General features: G+C 44.6%; 1 protein-coding gene across 1 annotated transcript; it reads left to right on the top strand.

Moving 5' to 3' along the window:
* The first annotated feature begins 257 nt into the window (after positions 1-257).
* On the top strand, positions 258-9,628 carry si:ch73-43g23.1 (serine-rich adhesin for platelets). The gene is made up of 2 exons (XM_005467941.4): positions 258-628; positions 1,056-9,628. The coding sequence occupies exon 2, from the start codon at positions 1,135-1,137 to the stop codon at positions 9,133-9,135; it is 8,001 nt and encodes a 2,666-aa protein (XP_005467998.1). The 5' UTR covers positions 258-628; positions 1,056-1,134; the 3' UTR covers positions 9,136-9,628.
* The last annotated feature ends 14,488 nt before the right edge of the window (positions 9,629-24,116 follow it).

Below are 24,116 nucleotides of genomic sequence, written 5' to 3'. Positions count from 1 at the left end.
ACCTGGACAATGTGTGTGCTGTACTTCAAATTCCACTTTTCCCTTTTCTTTTCTCCTCCAGCACACAGTGAAATGACTATGGCTATCTGGCCCTGATAGTATTGGTCTATATATAGAGGAGCCCTGTGACTGAGCTGGCTGTAAGTGTCAGATTCCAGGCGCACTCATCCATCCTGGCTGGATCAGCACCTGCTGCTAACTATACACCCACCCACCCCTGTGCCGCACCCCATCCCAGCTCACACAGGAAAGTCTGTGCCCAACCAAACCCCAGTCTGCAGAAGAAAAGAGATCCACGTTAGATACAGTAAGCACTTTCCCTGTTGCCAGTGCAGAAGGGAGGGGCAGAAATACAGTCCAGAAGATGTAATATGTCTGGGTTAGATGCCCCTCTTTGGTTTTTCTATTCAAGTCTGATAGATGGCAGTGCCTCTGACACTGTGCTGTCAGTGGGCCACCGGCAGACAGAGCTGGACGAATCTGCTCAGTCCTGGATTCAGCTTATAAAGAGAGCTTTTGTCAGCTTGGGGTGTTTTGTGGATTGAACGGGTAGTTTGTCCGATGAGGGACGGATACCGCAACAAAGAAGAATTCAATGTCCCTGGGAAGTCTTCATCAGTGGCTAAAGGTACAGTAACAATCAGCCTTTCTCCGTCTACTTGCACAAGAAGAGGGCTTTCTCTAAAGTTTGGATAAGGGATATGTGTTGGTGAAAGTTAATTTAAATATTGTTAGTCTATGGATCTAGGATAATCTCTTTTAGCAGTTTCAAATAGCTGCATTTTACAATTCCTTATGGAATCTTGTGAGATCTTGCTGTATTGGTTTAATTACAGTTACATAACAAAGGTATTGTAGATGGAGTTATTATTAGAACATTAGGACACCAAAAGATAATTTCACTCTTGGGAAGTTAAGTAAAAGGAATCAATCCAATTCTAGGTTCTACATTTGTCATTTCTATACTTTTGCCTCTCACAGATATTTATCAGCTATTACTGGTGCTACAAATGAATGAGCTACACAATGTGCAGATGACTGTATCTTATTTCTAGTCCAGGAACGGAGCCCAGAACAGGCAAGAGGAGCAGACTGGACTGGCCACAGTGAGAATTTGGAGCTTGTGGACTAGCAATGGACAGCTGGACTCTCCAGGGGGACAGCTACTCCTTCCTGCGTAGTGCCCCCCGCACCTTTTCCCTTTGCCATCGTGACGGCACCCCCAACCACGTTGAAATATTCGACATTATCAACATCCCTTCTCAGCGCAGCGCCATCTCTGAGACCACCTGCCTGTGTGACATTTTCGGAGACGACTGTGAGTCGGCGTCTCTCTCAAGCAGCCCCGCTGTAGGGCCCTTTGTCCCTTCCCAGAGGGAGGTGGATGGGACAGCTGCTGCGTCACCTCTGTTGGACGAGCTGAACGATTCCTCTGGCTCTTACCACACTGCACAGGGCTCCAGTGAAGGTGAGGAAGGCTTTGAAGATTCGAGAGAAAAGCTTTACAGTCCCCCACTGCAGAGGCTTCTGGAGGCCAAAGGGCTGAGCTCTAGACATCCAGAAGTTTCTGAGGACAGCAGCGCAAATTCACAACCAAGAAGTAAATCACCAGCACCTCGGCTTAGCACAGCCAGCCCTTCTTTCCAAAATCCCAGCACTGGTGAGAGGACACCTTCTCCCGAACATAACAGCCCCTGTATCTTCAGTCCAGAGAGAAGACTATCATCTTTGTCCTCCTCCTCGGCTGAAAGAAGACCTTCATCGTCCTCACCTGATCCAAAACAAACGCTTTCACAAGCTGAGCCATTAAGAACAACTCCTTCATTCAAAGACAGCAACAGCAGCCCGTCACATCAGTCTCTAACTCCAAGTCCCTCTCTTGAACCCAGAAACTCTATCAGCCAGTCGTGCTGTGAATCGGTAGACCCTCATTTTTTACCTGAGTTTGGAGTAGCACAAGACACACCTGAGCCAAAAGCTGCTAACTTAAATCAAAACAGTAGTCCATCAGCTGAGCTCCCATTCAAAGACTTTTCTCAGGATTTTACAGAATCAGCCTTTGAATTAAGAACCTCTCATTTATCTCCTTCACCTTCACCCACAGATTTACTATCTAATTTAAGAGAAACACCAGACTCCCCTGAGCTTAGTCATAGGTCCTCCTGCTCTGACACTCAGGCTTCATCTCCTTTCCCTGAGCTACGAGGGAGGATCTCTTTACCTGATCTCTTCAGCAGAGGCTCTACGCCTGAGATAAAAGATTCTCCCCACACATCAGGTCCCTCTACTGCAGAAAGAGAAACAGCAGCTACTCCTGAAAGCCAAAGGTTATCAGTGGAAGCAGGCAGTTCTGTTTCCACTCCTGGCCCACGATACACCCCTCCCTCACCTGTTATTTCAAAAGCATCATCGCCTGAGCTTGTGGAGGGTTCGGTCTCACCTGATTTCAGAAACACAGCTCCCTCGCCTGGCCTGCTCAGCGCTACCTCTCTGACCAGACCTGGGTCAACAACTCCCTCTCCTGAACGCTCACTAGAAATACGACAGGCAACTTCCCCTGTGGTAAGTTATAGTTTATCTCCTTCACCTGCATTTAGAGACAACTGCTCTCCCATCGAGCACAGATATACTTCTCCCTCACCTGAAATCAGGATTACAGCCTCGTCTCCTGAGGTTGGCAGGAAAGAGCGACCTTTATCAGCTTCTCCTCTGCTGGAGCCTCTCTTCGACACATCCCCATCAAGAAGCCTCACTTCCTCCCCTCACATCACAGGAATTTCTTACTCTGTTGTTCAACCCGAAGACAGGAGCAGTCCCCCATTTCCTGAACTCTCTCGTCTCCCCGTCCCAGAGCCAGATAATACACCCATCCCCTCTGAAGAAAGGAGCCTCACCACAAGCAGAGACGATATAGCAGAGTCCACTGGCTGCTTCACAAGCTCTGCCCCAGAGACTGAAAAAACTCTGCTACATCATCCCAGGCACCAAACACCTTCACCTCAGCCAAATCATCGAACTCCCTCACCTGAACCAAGATTTCAAAGTCCTTCACCTCAGCACAAAAGTAGAGATCCATCACCTGCTGCCTCTCCGCACAGGTGTCAGCTATCACCAGCAACCCTCTCTGCAGACTGCAACCTTCCCCTTGGATTAAATACCCTTTCGAGTGACAGGGACTCTTCTTCAGCAGTTATCACAGAAACACAGTCTCCCACATATTTGAGAAAAGAGAGGGTGCCACCCTCATTTGAGACAGTAACAAGGGACAAATCTCCACCTTTGGTTGCTGAAATCAAAGGCAGTTCACCAGCTCCTCTGCCTTTACCTCCTTTACCTATTTTACCAGATAGAAAGTTAGATTGCCCACTAAAACTGCAAAGGGAAGAGAGAGAAGAAACATCAGAGGAAGTAAATATAGAGGATAAATCAGGTGCAGCTTCTTTCCCTCAGGAAAAAACAGATATTCATCCGTTCTTTTTTCAGAGAGAAGACACTGATAATAATCTCCCTTCTGAAATCAACTGTCCTTCTCCTAATCTTCTAGTCCCCAAGGACAGGAGTCCAAACCTCTCACCTGTTCACGGGGCTAAATCAAATTCACCTGCACAGCCTCTGTTTGCTGCTCATTCCCCAACTTCTGACAGTAGCAGCTCTTTAAAATCTACATCTGAGACCTCAAGAGGACAGCTGTTAACCAAAGTTAGACCTGAAAACAGAGAGAGGTTCACAGAGGACATGTCCCACCATGCAAACAGAAGGCGGACCCCCTCCCCGCCACTCACCAGGTTTACACCTGTCCACATCATTGCCCCTGAGAAACCATACAGACAGTGGCAGAACAGAAGCCGCAGTCCCACTCATGTTGGCGCATCCTCACCTAGCGGCAATTTAAAGAAGGCGGTGACAAATAGGGAAAGCCCCGACAATAATAGTCAGGCCCATTGGGTCAGCCTAGGAAGGCAATTGGAAATGGAAAGGGGAATGCCACTGGAGCAGGAGAGGCAGAGAGGCAGAGAGAGGCAAAAGGATAGGGAGATGGAAAGAAATAGGAAGAGGGAGGAGCAGGTTCCTGAAACGGAAGAGGAGGGGTTGCAGGGGGACACCAGTTACAGAGGGGAACAGGTTGAGCTGTCATTCAGTGCCAGGAATAGAAAAGGACCTGCGAGTCGCGGTGCAGCTCCCACAAGCAGAGAGACCCGACAAGGGTTGCCAACAGCGCATTCCTATTCGGAGAGCTCGTCTGCCACAAGACAGCAACAACAGAGTGTTCATAGACTCGCTTCACAACAAGACACCAGGGGTTGTTCTGCCATCAGACGACCTCAACCCCCTGCACCCCGAGCCAAGAGCAGTGCTCCCGGACGTGTGGCCTCATACAGGCCCGGCCGAAGTTCCAGCTCCAGCATGGGGAGTGAACTTGACGAGGCAGACAATGAGGTGAAGTGGTTTACAGATGTGGCTTTCCGCAGCCTGTCAAGCCCTGATATAGATTACCTTGACATGTACAACTCAAGCCACCACTCATCCGCAAACATCTCCCAGCCATCTACCCAGGAGAGCCCGGCTGGGATCGGCACTGCCTGGCAAGCCTATGCTGACTTCAGAGGTTCTGTGCCAAAGTTGGACCATGATGAACTCTCCTCCCAGCAACCATCTGCATATTTCTCAGATGGCTTAGATCCATCTAGGCGCTATGAACTGGGCAGCTTTGAATGCGTAGATGTGGCTGTGGAAAGGGAGGACTCCAGGAAGCTGAGGAGAGGAGTCCCAAAGAGACAGATCCAGCTGAAAAAGAGGAATGATGCTGATGGGAAGCAAGACGGAAGCAGTGGAAATAGCAGTCCTGGGCTAGCAAGCATGGTGGAAAGCAACTCCCAGGCAAGTCAATCGAGAGGGACGTTTGTGAGGCAACACAGTACACCAGCAGCAATGCACGAGCACTACCCCTCTGACCACAGCCCTGAGCCCCATCTTCCCAATGTCAGAAAATCCCAACTCCAGAAATCTGCTTCTATGGATGAAACAAGCACTAAAACTCAGATGGCTTCTTGCCTGATCAAGAATGTGTTGTCCAAAAAGATGCAAAGTGCTGATAAGCAACCCGATGAGCAAGCAGGCGAAGGATTGAGCCCCACATTTGAGAAGAGCAGTCCACCAGCTGAGAGTCAAGTGGTACCACTTAAAGAATCACCAAGACCAGACATACATGACCTAAGTTCCAGTTTTCAGTCGGATTATAGCCTTTCATCGGAGAGTATTCCCATGAGAGGGGAACCAAGCGCTAAGGATGAAGCTAAACCACCCAGAAGCTTTGGTGTGAGATCTAGTAACAGGCCGAGTTCATCCAGCAGCTGCAGGAGTGTTACCTTTTCCCTGACTGACAGTGAAGAGGCCGATTCTCAAAGCAGGAATGCAGCGTTGTCGCGATCTGAAATGCGATCAGAACTGAAGGTGCCATTCGATAGTAAGCAGCGCAGAAGTGGAGAACAACAAGCAGACTACAGCAAAACATACAAAAGAGAGGGCGACGACTCAGCAAATGCCACAGAAACTCCTTCTGCCGATGCAGCCCACAGCGCACAGTTCAGACCAACAAAGAGAGAGGGCGTGTGTGAAAGCCGGGAGGAACCTAAACAGTTGCAACAGGGTGACAATGGTGCCTTCATGTCTAAAACGCAAGAGATCAAACTGAAAGCTGTGGGGAAAAAGAAAGCCTCTTTAAATGTGTGTCTCACACCTGAAGCAGAAAACAAATCTGAGAGTACTTCCCCAGATATATTTTTTAGACAAAACACGGATGAGAAAACAGAAGAAGAAGACGCAAACGAGAACAATAAAGCAAAAGCCCCGCTTCACAAAGTTAGAGATGTGAGGCGGCTCGTGAAGAATACTTATAATCTGTCCTTTAAAGCATCTAGTGCTGAAGAAAGTGTAGAAACTGCTGATGAAAAACATAAAGAAGAGGTCATAGCAGCAGAGGAGATGGATTTAAGACAAGGGATAAGGAGGGAGGAGAGGAGGGAGGAAAGAGCAGAGGAGTTCATGCTGGAGAGGACGGAGGAAGAGAAGGAGGAGGTAAAAGACTCAAAAACCCCATCTCCACCACCTCACAGCAAAGGAAAGCCTCTGTCTGGTCCACAGCCAATGCAAATAGAATACAAAGCTGTTTGCTTGAAAGAAGACAAAAATAAACCATTGCGTGTCAAAAAAGACTCAGGTGACAAACCCCAGGTTTTTTCAAAGTCCGTCACTGATGTGAGCAGAGAATCACAGTCTTTGAATGCACCAAACAACACAGCGTCAGACACTGAAATATCCAGACCATGTGAGCCTGATGTAAACATTACAGCAGAACCACAAGAGACACTGCCAGAAATCCGCAAAGTTCCAGACAGTGAGGATAAACCTGCGGTTGTAAGAACAGACAGGAAGCATCACATGCTTGGAAACCTCCCTAAAATGCCCAGTAAGGAAAGAGAGGTGTCCACTGCTGTAGTGTTAATCAGGGAAGGACCGAGCAAGACCAGGACATCTGCATCTCCCGCCCAGGAGATGGAGATCCAAACCCCAATCCTAGCACGGCCTGCTTCAATTTCACCTAAGCCCACTACCCCTGGTAGTGCCCCTGCTACTAGTGGCCACTCAGTGTCCATGTTATTAAAGGAGAAAGGCTACCAAGCTGACATTGGAGCAGTTGTGGGTGACAGCCAGAATGTATCTGGAGTTAAAGGAGTTCCCCGCAAGCATGTGAACTCTCTGGAGATCCCCCTTCAGACCGTTGCTCCTTCTGACGGAGGTTGGAATGAGTCTCATAGAGAGAGGACATTCTCCTCCTCTTCTACCACTTCTGTCCCCTCAGCAGTGTCTGACAGCACAGATGCAACCACAAAAACCAGAGAAGATGAGAGAGGTAGCATAAATCCTGCAGAAAAAGACACTGCAAAACTAAGGAGTTTTTCTCAGGAACAAGCCCCACCCCCTACCAAGCAGAGGGACGTGTCAGATTTTGAAGCTGTAAAGAGATTAGATCCCACTTTCCCCCCGCGATCCCCTGCAATAAGGAGATTCAAACCACAGCCGATTCAGGTGAAATCACTGTCTAAAGAACCACAGAAAAAAGACATCCCCACAAGCTCTACTGGAAGCTCTACTGGAAACTCCAGTGGAAACAGCAGGCCTCAAACCATTGAAGTTAAATCCATAGCTAAAAATTCCCAAAAGCCAGTCGTGCCTCCAAAGCCGAACTGCAAATTTAAACCTGCAGATTTTGGCGTGACATCAAATGAAGCGCATAGATCGTCGGCAGCAACATCAACTGCAAAGTCACAAAGTGACGAGAGGACTCAAACGATTGTAGTGAGCTCGCCAACAATCTACAGGAAGATTTCCACTGACTCCACATCAACATCTAATTTCTCAAGAAAACTAGCCGTGTCAGCGGTGTCCAGCCTCAAACCTCCGCCCAGCAAAACAACTTCAACTGCCAGCTCCAGTCTCTCAAACCAGTCAGCAGAACCTCCAGACTCAGAGGCTACTAGTGACAGAGGGCAGATGCAGCAACCAGCTGCCTCTCCTCAGACCGCCAGATGTGCACAAAAAGCTTTAACCTCAGTTCCAACATCAGCCACCAGCTCAGGTGTAACCTCAGCTCCAGGTTCGGTTTCTGACCCGATTGCAAGCCAAACTACCGTATCCGCCTCAGCAGGAGTCAGCCAGCCAAGCCAGCCAAGCCAACCAAGCCAGCCGACTGTTATGGATCGCAACAGCCAGCTGCAGTATCCCAGGGCAGCAAACCCTCATCAACAACAAACTGTGCCACTAACTTCAAACAATACAACACAGCCCACTGCTGTTTCCACAACACAACTGCCAAGATATACGCACCAGCCATGCCACAGATCTCTCTCCAGTGAGCGCTCACAGAGGACCAACGACCTGCATTTTTATGCCTCTGATGACCCTCCAAGCTATGATGAACGAGAGAGCTTCAGTCCACTGACGCTCCCGGATTTGACACCCTTGAGATCAAATCGATTTCAGCCCTCCTCCCGTCCTCCTGCCTGCCCCTGCACAGCTGGTTGCCCCACTCACATTGGTCTCCCCCCTCCTCACCATCACCGAAGTCCCCATAACCTCACCCCACCGGCCCCCACGCATTCTCCGGGCCAGGCTCTACCTTACGCAGTGGCACAGCCTCCTCTTCGGCCCCACCAGTGCAGACCCGATGCTCAGCCAATGAGCTACCAGCCAGGCTCTCCCAAATCAAGCCCTTTTGGTCCAAACCAGCAGCCAACCATGTACCAGCCTCTCCACCAGCCTGCTCCCTGCGCTCCTCACCCCTCACTCATGCAGGCCTGCTCTGTGGACCGCTCGTTGCCCCCACCCCAGCACATTGACCCTCGACGGCCTCCTGTGCACAGATCCCCCCACCAGCAGCCACCAGGGCTGATAACTGGGCCTCCTTACAGCGATCCCAGCCACAATCACTCCCCTGGCCTTCCCTCTATGGATCCTCAGTTTCTATGTGGCACTCAAAGCATGGCAGGGCCTTCCTATGGCTCTGAATATGGGGGTGACAGCTCCAGTTTGTACTCAGAAAGCAGCTATGGGCAGACACCTCGCAGAGTGCTCCTGGATCCTGAAACAGGGAAGTACTTTTATATTGAGGTGCCTGTTCAGCCTCTGAGGAAGATGCTGTTTGACCCAGAGACTGGCCAGTATGTGGAAGTGCTCATCCCACAGCAAACAATGTCACATTCAGGCCTGTATCCGCCCTCTGCAGCCCCCTACCCACCCCTCCCTAACCCCAGCATGTACGCCCCTGCTCCACAGTACATGCCCTATGCAGCTCCTGCTCCCCCAGCCCACCCTCAGGCCCAGCCCCAGCCACCCCGGTACCCTGAAGCATCAGCTGCAGCAGCGATGCACCCAAGCGGCTCCGGGGTCGGCTACAGAAATCTCTCTGGTCAGGGTTCAAAGCCCGAGCCTCAGAATCATCCCCCAGTGGACCACAGCTACCTGGAGAGCATGTATTATGTCCCTACAGGGATGAATACAAGCCCCAATCCCACCCCACCAGACTATTACCACAAACATCCCCCCAACTTACCCCCAACAGGGGGGAAAAGGTCCTGAAATAGAGGGTAGAGGCCGCCTTCCTGGAGCCTGTTAGGTTTAAAATACACACTGTATAAATGGAGTGTCCAATGTTAGCCTGTAATGTTTTCACATTGCAACTGAAGACAGCAAGTCTTTGGTTGTTTTATTTTTTATCTGCTGCCATGTGCTATGCCAAATAGATGACTCTTGGGTATTCAAAATGCAAACAAGAAGGCCTTGTGTTTGAGGCGCTCTTTAAAAGTACTAACAAAAATGTATATGTAGGATAATCAGGTCGTACTCTAAAGTCACTAGTGATGTGCAGACACTATAAATCCATAGGTTTTTTGATTAATTGAGGTGTGTATTTTCTCTACAAATATCTCGAAAAACAAAACAAACTTGAAAATAGTGTTTTAAAAGAACCTCATATATATTTTATGATTGTGTTTCTCTTAATTTGATTAAGTTGGTGCACACGATGGCTGTAAAACAACACATCAATGCCAATAAAATGTCTCATACAAATTTTTCTTTCCTTTCTTTCTTTGCATTTTTTGTTCTGATGCAATACTTTAGCCTTTATCTTGAAGCTGTTTTAAAATACTGGAAATCTTTGGTCATGCAACCTTTAATTTCACCAGCGTAGCAATCTTATTCACAGGTTATTTCCTGATATCAGTAGCTTAGTTTTAAAGTGCTTTGTTTTAGGATGAAACATTAAAAATGGAGGCGAAATACTATTTTAATGAAATGCTCCACACATCAGTGAGATACTCTGCCAGAACGGACAAGAAAATTAGGTAGTGGGACACTCCCCCCACTCCTCATCCTTGGAACAATGCATCAATGTACAAAATATAGACTTAATTAAAATATATTTTGATAGTTCATAGTTCAAAAAACAATTAAAGAGATCCAAAAAACACAGAAACTTTGGGCACCACTTAAGCACATAAGATGTCACTGTACAACAGATTATATAAACCTTCATATATGATAGCTATCCATTAATGGGTTCATTTTGGAGTAAGAAGGTCTTATAGTGTGTAAATTATTTAAACAAATTATTAACTCACTATGATTTTTTGTAAGACGGAGAAAACGCAAAAATATGTATCCAGTCTGAATTTGTAAGATCACACTGTGACCACTGGGGGGCGCCACAGACCACTACAGCTTCACAGACTCTTTCTCCCATCCTGAAGGTATGTGAACATCTACTAACCTTTTGTGAGAGGGCCAGCTGAGACACTGAGACTTTCATTGGTTTATCTGTTGGTGCCCCAGTGGCCAACACTGTGGCCTCAGAGTAAAAAAAGGGTCCACAGAGAGAGGCATAGTCTCCCTTTACTTGTGTGTTTCTCTACCATGCTTCCTCCCACATGCATGTTAGATTTATTGGTGATTCTAAATTGGCTGTAGTTGTGGATTTGAGTGTGAATGGCTGTCTGTATCTCTGTTCTAGCCTTGAAATACACTGACAATCAGTCCATGTGGTACCCTAGCTCTCTGACGGCTACAGACACTCATTTGAGCTACAGATGTGCTTGAATGATTGAAAAAATTACATGTTTATCCTAAGACTGCGTGCATTCACATCTAGAGGGTGACTGACTTAAATAAGATTGACTTAATTCCTCCCACGGATGTCACTAAGAAAGACACTGAAGATGTATAACTCAGAAAGAGGGTGTCCACAAAATCTGTGAGTAAGAGCTGCACAGCGAGAAAGAAAATCTTTACTGTTCACAGCAAATAAACTACGTGCCAGTCTGCATTCTTATGACTTCCTCTTTTATGAAATAGTCACTGAAATGTCACATATCTAAGTTTATTGCCATGATTCCACATTACCACAACCTGGATAACTATTGAAGACACACCTTAGGAACACACATTAATCTATGTAAACCTTCGGACACGCCTCGTACAAAATCACTTCCAGACAAACACAAATACTTCCACCTACATTTGGTTACATAAAATCCAAAGTTTGCAACATTTTTTCTTTTCGTTGGCTGATCCTGCACATTTTCTTTAGTGTATTAAATATTACTCAAATTCAAGACCGCTTATGGTATCGGTGAGACGGTGGTTGGGACATTTAAAAAAGTGATAATGCAGTTTATAAATTCACTAATATTTTAGGCCGTTAATGATCTTTTAACATTAATCAGCTTTTTCCAGACACGTCCTCCACGTTGTGTTTGACTGAGGTGAATTCCAATCGTGGGTACACACAAAACAGACACCATGACATCATTATTAGTGCTCTGGGTTCTTTCCATTGTGTCTGTTATTGTTATGGTTCTGTGGGCACTTTTGTAGCCCACAGTGTGTCGACACATGCAGAGATATACACATACACACACGCACAAACTGTAGGAGTTCCATCATCCTCACCGCACCCAAGAACCACCTACGTTGTCTCTTTGATGTAGACCTACCGGAGGTCACTGATTGACCACTGGAAAAGTCCTCTCTGTGGGGCCTAATATGAAGAATGTTGAAAAGAGTGGGTGGCATGGAGGCTTGGTCAGCCTGATAAGAGACAGAGGTTTAGGTGATGATACATGAAGTCTTTGGGAATAAATTGTGCCGTGTGCTGACATTTTCCACAAAGTGCCCCCTGCATGTGCAGTCACTGATATTAGTGGATGTCAGTAGCCTCCAAGAATTGATTAACAGTGACTAATAGTATATCAGAGTCATGATACAATAAAATGGAGCGATCAGCTTGTCCATGACTGTGTGTGTGTGTGTGTGTGTGTGTGTGTGTGTGTGTGTGTGTGTGTGTGTGAAATGTATCAATCAAAAAGGAGAAATGAATGTCTAATCCAGTTGCATCAGATGTCTGCCCTTACCTGAGGTTTCTTCCTGTTAAAAATACATTTTTCCTTCCAAGTGCTTGCTCACACTTGGTTGTTTGATGGTTGTGTTTTTCTCTGTAGGGTCTCTGCCTTACAGTATAAAGCCCCTTAAGGCTTTAGTGCTATACGAACAAAATTGAAAATAACGGAACTGCATTGACCTGAATTATCCCGTGTCAGAAGAGAAGCCAGTCTTATCTGAGAACCATGAGTCAGTTTATTTAATTTGCATAGTTATAAATGAACAAGTAAGGTAATCAAGTATTTTTAGACTAAAATAGAAGACGTTTAAAATCCACTGATGCGTTTATATGTGGCCGGACTACTGTTATTAAACCCTTTACGGATTTCTGACCTACTGGAGGAAGCTCGACCCCAGCACTGTGAACCGCTGCGATGTGCCTGCTGCACGTAGGCACACTTTCATCCGTGAGAAGCCACAACGTGTCAAAAGATGTTTCATCCTTTTAATGTCTGCTTAAACACCAATTTTTCCATTTGCTCTGCGAATCTTGCTGTGTGACACCACAAACTTTGTCTTTATTAATCATGAAAAAGTACAAGAAACAAGGTGAGTCACATCCCTATGGTCGTCTTACCTGTATGCCCATAAAAGGCTGTTCCTGTAGAAAGTGGGCGCGTTTACAACTATGCAGGCACGTGTGGTCTTTGACGGGGAGTAAATGAGGGAAGATAAGAAAAGGGAGGGAAAGAAGCTGACAAACACTTAAAACCTCACCCTCCAGCCAAGTAGCCTAGCAACCACACAACTAATAATGGATGGGTGCGCAAGCCGCCCGCTTGCCTGTGCGTGTCAGACAGACCACCTTCTCTCCACCAGGTGGTGTCCCTACCTGTCTGTTTATGTCACATCCTGTGGTTGCTTCAGCCACAGCCTCAGTGATCATATTCATGAGGCAGGCTGAGTCATCTTGTACAATAACCGCTGTATCTGATTTGGGCAAGCTTACACTGAGCTACAACAGCTACTTATGATGGACTATGACCAAAAAAGAAAAAGTACTATGTTTTCATTCATAGTGGAAATCATTACTGTAGACTAGTCTAGTCTCTCTCTCTTTTTTTTTAATCCCCGGACCCCTCACGTCTAGAGAGGAAAGTGTTGTTGAAAGTATGAGTCTATCCTCGTCTCCAAGGCTGAAACACACATACGCTTACATACACACAAACACACTTGCAGGATCCAGTGTTGAGGATGCGGTAGCCAAAAGATGATGTCATGGCCTGATCACTTTACCCGTCCTCTCCCTCCTCCTTCTCCAAGGACCTGGATGGCAGATCAATGAGGAACGGAAGGAATGAGAAAAGAGGCACTGAGTGAATGTGTGTGTGTGTGTGTGTGTGTGTGTGTGTTTAAGTGCTTGGTGAGAACAAGAGGCACATGAGTTATAGGCAGGAATGGGCTCTTTGCTGCCTCCATTCTGAATCACTCAGGGCTGATGACATGTCTAAATTCTTATTGATACCATGCCATCTCAGCTATTTGCTTCTTAGAGCTTCACACAGGGGGATGGACATCCCACGTTGTCAGCAACCATCTGCAGAGAGGTCTGCTAGACATTAATGTGGGGGAACCTCCTTCACTGTGGGGTCATCTGAGTGGATCAGTGGATTCTTTGAGTATGAAGTAAAAAGAATGAGTCAAAAAAAGGTGGCCTGGCCTTGCAGACTGTGGGCATTAGACATTTAATAATATAAGTATCAGACATTAAAGCTGCAGCCATTAACACTAATACATCAGTTAAAGAAATATTTATGTTTCACTGCTCTCACTTAGGAACTTTTTGCTCCACTGGTATGTCATCATGGGCGAGGAATCTCAAACAAGGTCATCACAGTAGTCTAGCAAGGATTTCCAAGTCGGATTTGGAGAAGACAGGAAGTCTATAATCCATGGCTAAAGGCCCAACAAATGAATTTCCTCTAAAAACAAATGAACAAAGCGCCTATGTCCAGATAGGGACCACCTGTGTCATTAAAAACAAATATACAGGTTTTATTAATCCCTCTTACTAACCAGAAACACTGCTATGACTGTGAAGCACAATAGACTAAAGGGAACTGTGTATCGTTATCAGAGTTAATTTTACTTTGGCATCCAGCCGCTGGGATGGAGATATGTGGGAGTAGCAAACGTCAGAGTTAAGAAAAAAAATTTTCCATGCACCTACAAAGGCAAAGGGGTGAACGCCACACTTGCACTTTGCACTCTTTGTCATATTTAATAATCATTGAGTAAATAGGTGAAAGGTAACAGGTTGCAGTGGCAACTAAATATAAACATATCAAAGCCACTAAAGCAATAAGCGTAGTTAGGGCTGGGTCGAGTTTTCCAACCCTTTCTGTTGCTACTTCAGGCCCAGACTGCTGAGGTGATGATCTCCGTCTCCCCTCCATTCTCCTCACTTTCACCTCACGGGCTTTAATTTGTATATATGTCTCCTATAGTTTGTTGCTTGACATCTGTCTGTGCTGTTCCCTGTCATCATTTTCCCTTCACTCCATAACCAGTGGCAGCTGATGGCTGTTTGCCACGAGCCCGTCAAAGGTCTCTTCCTGTTAAAAAACATCTTTTTTTTCCACAGGGGACTGGTTTTATTTTTGGCTTTCTAGCTACAGTTTTGTGAGGTTTTTATATTATACAAAGCGATTAAACGTGACCATTGATCAAGCAGTTTTTTGATGAATTTGTTTGATTTTTAATCATGATTTCGAAGCTTGGCTGAAACATCAGAATATTGTAGCCTCTTTTTTTTGGTATTTTGAAGTAAAAGAGAAAAAGTGACAGGATCAAAATAAGGGCTCAAAATTACAACTGTGAAGTAGTGATGCCCTTCAACAGGATGAATGTAGTGTAAAGTAGGCCCTCAAGTTTTCCCCTGAAGTATATATGTGACCTTAAAAACTGTTTACTTTTAACGTGAGCAACAAAGCCTTTAAAACTTAGGTCATAATTTCAAAAGAAAGTGGTCTTAATTATCCATCTGAGTTTTTACAATTTTTAGAGTTTTAGAGTTTTTAGACCCTGCGACAGACTGGCGACCTGTCCAGGGTGTACCCCGCCTCTCGCCCTATGACAGCTGGGATAGGCTCCAGCACCCCCTGCGACCCTGAAAAGGACAAGCGGAAGCGAATGGATGGATGGAAGTTTTTAGAGTTAAATCATTACGTTATAATACACACATAAGACTTTGTCACATAATACATAATTATGGAAAATATCGTTAAATGTAATTTCTGTTTCACCTGATAATCAGGCTGTAGTTATTTCACTGGTAACTACAGCCTTTGTGAGGCCCACACATTGATTGTTCTTGAATCAGAATCAGAATACTTTATTGATCCCTAGGGGAAATTATAAAGATTACAGCTGGACTGATGATCACATTGACAAGACAAGCAGAATAAGCAGTAAACAGGATCAGCAGGAGATCCAACATAGTAGATGCATTGATTTGATAAATTGCCAAGCAAACTGCCCCCAGATTGTTCGTGGTGAGTGTCAGAGAGGTGCGATGTGTCATGTTCCAGCTAATGTTTTGTTTTTCCATCCAGTGTTTTTTTTATGTGAGCCACGCATTAGCAGATTGCCAAGAAAATCCAAAGCATGCTTTTTAAAAATATTTTCATGTTTTTCTGAGATTAACAGTGATTTTCTCTAGAATCATCCAAAGCTGAACGTGAAACTCGTCATATCAGGACATGAGGTCAGACACGTGTTACGCTGCTAAGCTGATGGGTGGAGGTACAGTGTGATAACAGATAAACGAGCTCCGTGTCGTACAGCTTGGCATTTTTCGCATATAACTGAAAGGACATACAAAGATGCAGGTATGTATTGGAAAATTTTTCACAACTTGAGGTGGGTGTACCCAGTGTTGAAGAAAAAGCAGCATGACGCCTCAGTGATAAACAATAGATGCGTTTCATGGCTTTTGATTTCCAACAAAAGGAAAAGCAGGGGTGAAAATGATAAATTCTCAGCACTTCTTTTCCTCACTCATTGTTACAGCATGCTGCTGTTGCACATATTCTCGTCACAGATGGTGTATTACGGCACTTGAATACCTCAGAGTCATTGTTAAAGGTATTTTAAATACCTTCATTTTTTTTAACACGTCAAAATGTGTGCTCTAAAAAAAGCCGTTGCTCTTTATTTTTCAAGGAGTTGTGTTGTGTAATGTATTCCATCTCCCTGATTAACTTGTGTGTATTTAAGCCCCTCTTTTTCCTCATTCCTCGATGCTGTGTGTTCTGCCTGTTCAGTGTTTCCCAGTTAGCATACTCCAGTACCTGCCTAGTTTAAGTTGTGTGTATTCTTGCAAGTTTAGCAATAAAGCTGCTGCTGGGTCCTGCAGCAACTTTCCTGCCACACACGGTGTAGATGGCAGTCAGCTTTTACTGCAAATCCAGTGATAATTTCAGAATTTATTAGGTTTTAAAAAGTACATATTTCTAAGAAGAAATCAAATACATGAAAAGAAAATTGATGTCCAAACCAGTGTGTTTTTAAAAACTTAAAACGGTACATATTTGCGGTTTTTTCCAGTGTCCATGTTCAAAACCAAGATAGGATAAATACATAGTAATACCACGCTGGGACACAGGAAACAACTGCAGCCCTGTGAGATAAAGTGTGCGTACAGCAGTCAGCCATAACATTAAAAACACTGACAGGTCACCATCTTGTTAAAGTGCTGGAAAAGCTGATTTCGCCCAGGCATGTTACATGGATTTTTTAAAATGGGGTGGCACAGCCAGGGATCAACAACCACCTGTGATGTCAGGGAGGGCTCACTGGAAATCAGAAAAGTCTGAAATTAGAAATAAATATCACCAAAAGCAGCAGATGTGGAGAGACAATGCACCTTCCAAATATTTTTAGGCCCTGTGACAGTAGAGCTATACCTCTGTGTTAAATCTGTGCCACAGGCCATAAGCACAAACCCTTATGAAACCCTACACCGTCACCTACACCATGGCCTGATGTGCACCTCCCTAGAAAAATAACTACACGTTGCCATCGACGCAGCCCACACAGGTATAAATGTTGGCGAAGGCATCGGCCACTTGCATGGGCTACATTGTAATCTCTAAATAGATTCACCACAGAAGCATAATTCAGAAGTAACTATATGACAGCAGCAATGAAACACAACATTCAGCTACGAGGTGATGGAGTTAACACAATGCAGTCTGGTTACAAATGTAAGACAGTGTTATCCTGCTGAGAAGTGAAGAACAATGTCTCACACATCCTTTGTTTCAAGTTCTTTATTGAAAAGAAAACATGTTAGGAACAATATAATTAGAATAAAGTAAAGCTTTCAGAGTATACCATTATATTTTTTAACATTATATAGTTATATTTGCAATGATGCACTGAGAGGGATGCCCGAATCATAACCAGCTTGCTAATAGCACTCCCCAACCACAGTAGCTTTCTCTACCGAACCTCAGGACCCTGCCACACTGCAAAAACTCCTCAGGAACAGTCGATGGAACAAAGAGACCACCTGGTCTCCAAACGTCCCAGATGGAAAGGACCTCTGCACAGGTTCCATGCCAACACCACTTGTAGCAACATGAGATTGGCCGACACAGCATTAGGCAAGTGGTTTAAGGAGGATCGGTGTATAAACACTGTTATCATTTGCTTTCCCGTGTAATCTGCTTTATAAGTGATAATGCACAATAGTCTGAAAGATAAAAGAAAAACAGGGGAAGGGAAAAAAAACAGAAGATATGTATGAGTGACTGTATCCCAGCGAGTTATGCAGGGTGGAAACAAGCAGAGAAGGCCTTCTATTGTTGCAGAGAGAAAAGAAACTCTCACACAGTGACATTCCATCCTACCAGTGTGGTCACAATGGGAGCGTGATAAGCTTCATCTGAAGTGATCTCAAAGACTCTGTTGTGAGCCATATCAAAAAATTCCCCCCTTTTGAATACCTCTGTGGTGCGTATGCAGACGTCAGCTTACAGATTTGATGATGGTGATGAATGTGTTCAGTGTTGGCTGTTTGATCTGATCCTTCGGGAGGGCACCTTTGGGATGTGCCATTGTTCTTCTGTCAGTACCAAGAAGCAACTGCATGAAGCAGGTGTAGTTTTCCATCTACATTTAGCACCTGAATGAAACACTAACATCACAGTCTCTCATTTCACGTCACTTACTGCGGTCTCCGCTGGCTGGCTGTCTCCAATTCCCCACCCACAGCATCCATTCCACAGTATCAGTGCGTTCGAACACAGAATCGGAGTTTGGATGGAAACCATGGCAATGACTTGTTACCATTGCAGTGACTCGTCACCACAGCGGCCACAGCTCTGGGCTCAGCTCCTGTAGGCTGCTGCAGAACCACAGCGTTTTCCTCCACTGCTCTCTAAAAAAATGCAACCGTCTGTGGGCTTCAGAGCTTTTTATTGCTCCAAAGTTAAAACCATGCACTTTGCTTTGTTACGAAATGGTTCTCTTACCCCTTTTCTCTCTCACATTTATACTATAGTTAGTCTAAACAACAGTTGAAAATTGAATCTGGAAGTATTTATTTTGGATATATATTTAACTTATGACCACCGGCCTGGAACATGCCAGCCATGCTAACTAGTTGGGGCAGGGCTATATTTATGGAGGGATGGGCATCCATCATAGCGGTGCAAATGCACAGACATCCAGAGAGCAAGGAAGGGAAAGTGTGGCCCATCAGTCACCACAGTCCAATCTAAGGGTTTGTCTATTTAAAACTCAAACACAATTTGACCACAACAGTGCCACAGGTCACGCTGTGCTATCGGACCCACAGCACAGTGTTAAACATCTGCATCCTTACAACATGCCACCTAATATGCACAAATGCATTGGAGTTGTAGGCATTGCCCCTAAAATTCTCCCCAGACTAAGCAAAGCCATATTGTGGGTGGTACAAGTTGGCACATTTAAAGTGAAAATTCTTATTTGTCTTTCCATGATTTCATGTTTTAAGTCATTTATGCATAAATCTCCTAATTAAGGGAGAAATTAATGAAGGCATATGTGCAGGAGGGCCGCAAAGTAGCTTGCAGAGCTTGTACTGAAACAGCAACGCTGTGTATGTCTTGTTTCCTAAAGGCTACAGTAATGTGATTTTATGCATCACTGCTTTTACTCACACTATTTATTTTATCAAACTAAATCTGTGACATTAATGTGCAATCCAATATCCTTTATGGTAACAGACTTTTCTCTGAATTTGCGCAATGCATTAGGCAAGAGCATCCATGATTTATATTTTCACAACTAGTGTTTGCATTGTGTTTTTAAAAAAGTCCTGGAAGGTGTCTTCACCTCTCAGGAACACAAAATCAGACTTGCTGCACATGCATTAGAGCAGAAAGCTCCAGTCCAGTCTGAAAAAAGCTGATGGACACCTGAGCTTTCTGCCCTGGCACAGTGCACCTGAATGACATCACCTAAAAGCGCGGATGAAATAGCACATCAACTGTCAAATACAAACAGGACTGCAGCTGCAAATAGACAGCTAGACAGATAGGCAGGCGCGCTGCCTGCAATGATGGTGTTAACGCAGACAGACAGACAGACAAGGTCAGAGAGTGGCTGACAGATAGGCATGCTGTGTCACCGCTCAAGAGTTTCTGTGCACACATCATGCAGGTTTTTTGGTGTGTTTTTTTCTTTACATTACAATGTAAGCATTCATTTTAGAATTCAGAAAGATGATATATTTCTGATTCTGAGTCAAATTTGATCATTTGCTTAAAGGAAAGCAAGCCTAGAAGCCTACAAGATCCACAGTCTTCTGCCGCTGACCACTAAACAGCCCCATGGGAACAGTTTGGGCTCAAGCACCCTGTTTAACAACTGTAAATACTGTTGAACAACAGATGACACTGGTTGTCATCCATCCCACATAGATTTTCCTCGAATCAGTTGATATTAAAATCACATTAATAGTAAACCTCTGACACCCCAGTCACAAGTTTCCTGCTGCCCTACGCGTTGGCATGCATGCGTGCTTACTCGGGCAGCGCACTGCATAGATTGCATGAAATGCCCTGCAGGACTAGGTTGGCATCTCCAGCAAGGCGGCCAAGTCGTTAGCACGTTGGAGAAGAAACCATCCATGTAGGGACATTTGTCTGTGAGCTCAGAAACACTGAAACCCAAGAAGCCTCTCGAATCCCCCCAACTGACTAGCTTTGAGGTATTAATAACACACAACCATATACACCCTTGCATCCACCTACTGATCAACACTGATAGCAAGGAAAGTTTTTTGCTGTGTGTCAGTTCAAAAAGAATCATTTTCTCATCAAAGTCCTTATATAGAATATTAAATAGCATATGTACTTCTGGGGAAAAAAACACCCTCCCACTGAAGACCAAACATGAGGTTCGTGTTAACGTTGGGGTCAAGTCTAGGTCGTGATCAGTGGGGTGTGTACGTGTTCAGTTTAATGACATCATGTCATCCCCCGACCCTGTGGATGCACAAGCCTCCTGGATGGTGAGGTCATGGTGATCTGTAGATCCCCGTCATGTAGGCGGGGGTCGGGTGCTAAATACAGCATAAGGGTGGGTAGGGGTGGTGGTGCGGGGATTCTGGCTATGAAAACACAGTGCACTGTATAGCTACGTTTGGTTTCCCTATCTCGACTTCTTTAATCTTTAGAGTCTCTCGCCACACCTGCACGCATTGTTTGGAAGCTGCGGGTTGCTAGGCTGCAGAGATCTTAAAAATAAAAAGGTCTGAAAAAGGTGAACCTATCGTAAAAACCTAAAACTGTTGTAGAGTAGACCGGGCTCAAAGCTGCCGCATTCGGCAAGCCCTGTGTTTTATAACCTCTGGGCTCTGAACAGGCTCTCCTGTGGCTCAGATGCAGCGGTGCAGTAAATTGTGAATCTGTTGACTGTTGTAAACGGTGACGTGTGTTTTTGTTGGTATCGATGGTGCTGCACGTTTAAGAAACCAAAAATTCAGGGGAAAAACAAAACCCAGCAGGTAAAAGGGAGAAAAGTAAAAGTGGACATAGTGACCACTAAACAAAGCGTCCTGTAATAAACTGTTAAGCGCGTTGCTGTGTCTCTCCTGTTGTTTTGGAAAAGTAATTAAGCTCTTCTTTGGAAAAGTACAACAAGGAGACTCCTGGAAGACGGGGGAAGCCTGTGCTGCATTCCTGAGTTGTGAGGAGGGTTAATCACCTGGTGATGTCACGGCAGGTCCATAGGTTGCGCTCGCGTACATGCCCAGACACAGACCGGTTTCAACACTTCACTACACGCCTTCTCCAGGAGAGAACATTTTTTTCTCTCTACTTGAGTATTGTAACAGCTTTGTTTCCCAAGATGCATTACTGCAGCAGCTGACCTCATTAGGTTACCGGTGAACCTTAACTGTGGTCAATCCACCGGTTTGGTCTAGACTGAAATAAGCCATCAGCTATTAGATGGATTGTCATGTAATGTTCATGCTGTTCTCTGGATTCATATTAAAATCTTTTTGTGATTTTTTTTTTTTTTTTTTTGTCTATCAAGTCGTTACAAGGTCAGATAAATATTAGGCTTGGTTGTGATTTCACTTTAACATTACAGTGATACACATTTCAGCAGACCTCTCCTCTGATCTTGAAGGGATTTTGAGTTTTGGATGCGTTTCTAAATTATGTGTTCACAGACAAACCTCCACTTTTACTAAACCAACATAAAGAAAACTTTCTGGATGGTTCCCACCAGGTAATATGGTAAAACAAGTTCCACAGGACAATAATCCAATAATCTCTAAATAATGAATAAGAGTTTCTGATGGAGTTCACCAAACCTCTTTTATTTTCCCACGCAGACTATTTACATGCATGCAGCCTAGAAACCTTCCAGTTCTGAAAACCTGAAATCTTGCCTACATATGAATGTCTTTTTTGAGTTGATCCCATTCTGATCCTGTCTAAGCTACATATTAATAGGCTTAAATTAAAAAAAAAAAACATGGTATGTTTCCCAGACATTCAAATTCTCTAGTTCACAGCTCACATGGCTGTAGAGTCTTGTTTATACCAACGGTGGGAAAGCACTTGACCTGCAGTTGCTACAGGTGTTACGTAACATGTACAACTAGCTTTCACTGGGTGGATTTTTTAACATTGATAAACCTACTATATCATATTTATGGCTTTCAACAAGCTGGTTGTCAAAGTATCTCAAATGTCAAACCCATAAAGTGAAAAGATGTGACGCTGTATAAAATGTAAATGATTAGCAAATGTCATAAACCCATTTTTGACATTTTGCAACTAATTAGGTTAAATGGCAACAGGTCGATGACATTAGTAGGTATAAAGAGTCAATAATCAGTATTAGATGCCTGTGATCTTTGGACCCTCAGGCAGCACTGTTTTAAAAACAGGCATGATTCTGCCATGAAAAAGGCTCCATGAGCTCCATGATTCCAGAAATCATTGTCTCGGCATTTGCAAACCAAAGTTAAAGCTCCATCGTGCAAAGTATAAGCCATGTGCCAACACGATCCAAACCGCTACTCTCTTCAGTGGACCAAAGCTCATTTAAAATGGACAGAGGCAAAGTAAAAGCTGTTCTGTGGTCAGACAAATTCAAATTCAGTTGAAAAGCCTGCATCTCTGATAGTACAGGAGTGCATCAGCGCCTATGAAATTGGCAGCTCGAGCATCTGGAAAGGCTCCATCAATCATGAAAGGTATATACAGATTTTGGAGCGACATATGCTCCCATCCATATCTTGCATTTTTCATCATGACAGTGCTAAATGGCACACTCCATCTGTCGTGGTGCTGAAGTGGCCTCCCCGCAGTCCAGACCTTTGAAATTAAAAATATGATGAATCAGACCCTGGACTGTCGAGAAGCTAGAATCCTGTATCAGACAACATTCATTTCCCAAAACTCCAGCAGCTGGTTTCCTCAATTCCCAGACATTTACAAAATAAAAGAAGATTTTCTTACTTCAAACATTCGATTTTTTTCTATGTTCTATCGTGAATACAAAATGGATTTATGAGCCTCTCATAAATCCATATGAGTCCTTATTTATATTTTACACAACCTCCCAACTTTGTTGGAATTGGGCGTGTGCAAGTGTTGATATCTGTTTTGCGGGGTGGGCTATGTCATTTCATCGCAGTCAGCTCAGTGTTTCAGCCAAGTCATCAGACTGTCTGTCTGCTTAGACTGGTTTCATTTCCAGTATCAAACAGAATATGTCTGTCTCCCACACATCCTCTCCATATTTCACATAATCCACAGGGAGCAGCTGAGGCTGTGTGCAGACTCCCTCGACGAAGGACGTGAGTGTGGCCCACGACAGAAAAATAAACAAGGCATTACGGGAGGCAACACTTAGTCAAGGAAACCCAGGGCAGACAGTCTTACTGACAAATGTGTTTTCTCTTTATTTTCTTCTCCAAATCAACACACTTCTGCTCCATACGCTTATGCTGGCAAAACGCACCATATAATTGCTGGGCCTGTAAAAAGAAAAAAAACAATCTGTTTTTCTCAGGGATTCCCCCTCTCATAGCCTACTGCGCACACACACATTCATTCGCATTGTGTGTAGAGACATTTAGTTTCAAAAGCAGCATTGTGTGAAGGTCAGGAGAGTCTGTGGAGTGGAGATCTATCGTTGTGACATTCTCCATTCAGTGAGAAAGGCTGGTCAGTCGGATCCTATTACATAGGCACCAGAGGAGAGCTGGATAAAAAGCAAGAGGCACAATACTGTGTTGGTGTCTGTGTCTGTGTGCGTGCATGTTTGTGAATGCTGGAGCCACAGAATGTAAGGTGGACAGGGATTCTCGTTTTATTCGACAAATGAGTAAGACGCAGGTGTATCTCTGATTTCTTTCTCACAAAGGCTGTATACACGTGCTCAACAAACACACACAACTGGTTCTGTTGAATTTAAAATGAAAGTGGGGAAGAGGTTCAGTTTCAATGATCCGTAACTGGAGTTTCACCTGATCAAACCTCGATGATGCCATTAGATTGCAAGCAGAACAGAAAACATTACAAAGGTCAGCAGCTGATGTGTTTGTGGTTCAAAGGTTTTCAAAAGCTGGGAAACTCAAACTAAATTTAACACAGTGGCTACAT

Source organism: Oreochromis niloticus, linkage group LG2, assembly GCF_001858045.2.
Source record: "Oreochromis niloticus isolate F11D_XX linkage group LG2, O_niloticus_UMD_NMBU, whole genome shotgun sequence".
Lineage (NCBI taxonomy): Eukaryota > Metazoa > Chordata > Actinopteri > Cichliformes > Cichlidae > Oreochromis > Oreochromis niloticus.
Note: the sequence above shows the minus strand (reverse complement) of the source record. Positions and strands in the feature narration are given on the sequence as shown.

Bases quoted from the DNA above. Each gene is read 5' to 3' on its own strand.
- si:ch73-43g23.1 (XM_005467941.4), top strand. From the start codon at position 1,135: ATGGACAGCTGGACTCTCCAGGGGGACAGCTACTCCTTCCTGCGTAGT.